At 41.4% G+C, this 2,538-nt stretch overlaps 1 protein-coding gene across 1 annotated transcript in view; it reads left to right on the plus strand.

The window, feature by feature from the left end:
- etfb (electron transfer flavoprotein subunit beta) overlaps positions 1-2,538 on the plus strand; it is an 8,548-nt gene that overhangs the window by 1,912 nt on the left and 4,098 nt on the right. Inside the window, exons 2-4 of the mRNA XM_032518231.1 lie at positions 718-876; positions 1,526-1,684; positions 1,819-1,881. Coding sequence (XP_032374122.1) covers positions 718-876; positions 1,526-1,684; positions 1,819-1,881 — 381 coding nt within the window. The remainder of the gene's footprint in view (positions 1-717; positions 877-1,525; positions 1,685-1,818; positions 1,882-2,538) is intronic.

Below are 2,538 nucleotides of genomic sequence, written 5' to 3' on the forward strand. Positions count from 1 at the left end.
ATTAAGCTAACTGAAATAAAACCATGCCAATCTCTAGGTATGGTGAACATGGTCAACAGCACTGGGCTAACCCACGAATAAGTTCACTCCAACCGAAAATCTCCTCCCTGCCAAATCTTTCAGTTCCAAAAAACCCTATCCACCCTGGTGTTGAAAACATCCAAAAGGTGACATTGATATGTGAAATATATTGTGATAGTGGGATTTTAACTTCTGGCTAATGTTAGCTTGCTGGCTCACTAGCTAACTGGTCCGCTTCCAGTACAAATCTAATCAAGAGAAACGTTGTTATGCTGGGGAAACCGCAGCTATTTTATTAGAATGAAATTAATAAATGTAAAGTGAATAACCTACAAGGGTTACTTGTAACTTGTCCGTGAACAGATGCATTCTAATCGGGGATGGTGTTTAACAATAAAAACTGCATCTCCCATAATTCCATGCAACTTCCCAACCTCATCAAAAGTCTGTTTACCATCCATTGTTTTGATTGAGAGACCTTTAAAATGAATACATATTTTGCCAGCTACAGGGCTCCTGTTCAAACATGAATCACTTGCCTTTTCACCTTTAAGACACCGTGCTGGCTCACTTACTGTGTGAGTCTGTCTGTCTGCGTGTCTGACAGTTTGCCCTAGAATCCAGGCTATCTAGAGTGTTTGTTATTCATCTTCAACCCCCGTAGTTACTCTGTCCTGTGGCTTTCTTCCATCTCAGATCCGTGTAAAGCCGGACAACAGTAGCGTGGTGACGGATGGCGTTAAGCACTCAATGAACCCCTTCTGTGAGATCGCTGTGGAGGAGGCGGTCAAGATGAAGGAGAAGAAGCTCATTAAGGAGGTTGTGGCTGTCAGCTGCGGCCCACAGCAAGCACAGGTGGGTGAGATGGGAACAGACTCTGCACCCCTCCCTTGTTAACCAATGTCCTCGAGACATTCAGTGTTGTGTGGCAGGTTCCCTACTTTTGGAAGGGTTCTTTTTAGTGGTTTCACTGTTTTTTATAGGTTTTGACTGGGCTTTGCATCTTTATCTTACATACATTTTTAGCGGAATCATGCTGTGATTAAGTGTTTTATATATATGTGTAATGTATATGTATGTAATATAACGTCACAAATAAAAAATATTTTAATTAAATAGTTGGCGCAGACATACAGCATACCCACAATTTTAGCTCCAGAGGGTGTAATTAGTCATGCTTTAATTAATCAGTGCAACTTCAGAAGTGAGCCAACATAAGAAAGGGGGTATTATGAATCATGTGTTAAAATAAGTTGTTATAGAAGTTACCTGTGGTTTTGTCCATCTTTGATTGTTGATTTGAAGAAGGTCTGAGGGCCAAATCGTCATTATTGTTAGATTTATTTATAATATATGGAGATTAATTTTGTATAAATTGTAGTTCCTACCACATTGTTTTATTCGTTTTGGGTTGGGTGAATTTTTAGTTCGAGAGCAGAACCCCCTAACTATTCTAATTTCCCTGCAAAACAAGTTGTTTGACCCATATTTCTCCCTCACTTAGGAGACCATCCGTACTGCCCTTGCCATGGGAGCGGACCGTGGCATCCATGTGGAAGTGACAGGGAAAGAATATGAAACCTTGGGACCCCTGCAGATATCCAAGATCATGGCTGCTTTAGCCAAGAAGGAGGAAGCTCAACTCGTCATCCTTGGCAAACAGGTTGAAAAAAAAAAAAAACACGGGTTGATTTCACTCATTAAATCCGATCAAACGTCCTGCTCTTGTTCTTTGATAAAGTCGCTGTGCAGTGCACTACTGTTACCTTGAATCACTGTAATGTGTTGCTTTCGTAGGCTATCGATGATGACTGCAATCAGACTGGCCAGATGACCGCTGCCTTACTGGACTGGCCACAAGTGAGTTCAAGCTTTAATGCAGTTATTCTTAACAGGACCAAGCCAACCTGTCAAATGAGAAATGGTCTGACTCGTAAGTGATCATCAATGTAAATGTGATCATGTCAGTTTCTCTTTTTCTTCCAGTTTGTTTTTACAAGTGTCAAATGTGTGACGTAGCAGCGCTGATATCAGTCTGATTGCCCCCATAAGTTAGAGGAGACTAGTTTGAGTGATTAAGAGTGGCGGTGATCCTGCACAGATCAGGTCAAAGGCATGTACAGTTGAGGTGAAGTTCCACTGGCTGGCCAATAGATGGAGCACTTTGTTGACTGGCTATCTCACAGTGTAAAGTTTGAGCAAGGGGGTAGGCGAGCGTCCACAAAGCATAGCTCCTATGGCGCCTTTTTAATGCTATCAAGCACTCACCTGCCGTTAGCATTCCATTGACTGTCATTCATTTTGGCGCCACTTTGACAGCGATTAACTTTACAACTGACGCGTTTAAAGACTCTTTGTCCATTGTTTATTTATAAAAACGATAAATTAAACAATTGTAAAAACGATTGAGTCCTAACCAAGCGACTTGCTGTTGCAAAGTCAACAAATCACCGTATTGTCAGGAGACGCACGCAGACAGTTTTGACTTACCATTAGCTGTTTAGGTTTAATTACTAA

The sequence above is a fragment of the Etheostoma spectabile genome, chromosome 6 (genome assembly GCF_008692095.1).
Source record: "Etheostoma spectabile isolate EspeVRDwgs_2016 chromosome 6, UIUC_Espe_1.0, whole genome shotgun sequence".
NCBI lineage: Eukaryota > Metazoa > Chordata > Actinopteri > Perciformes > Percidae > Etheostoma > Etheostoma spectabile.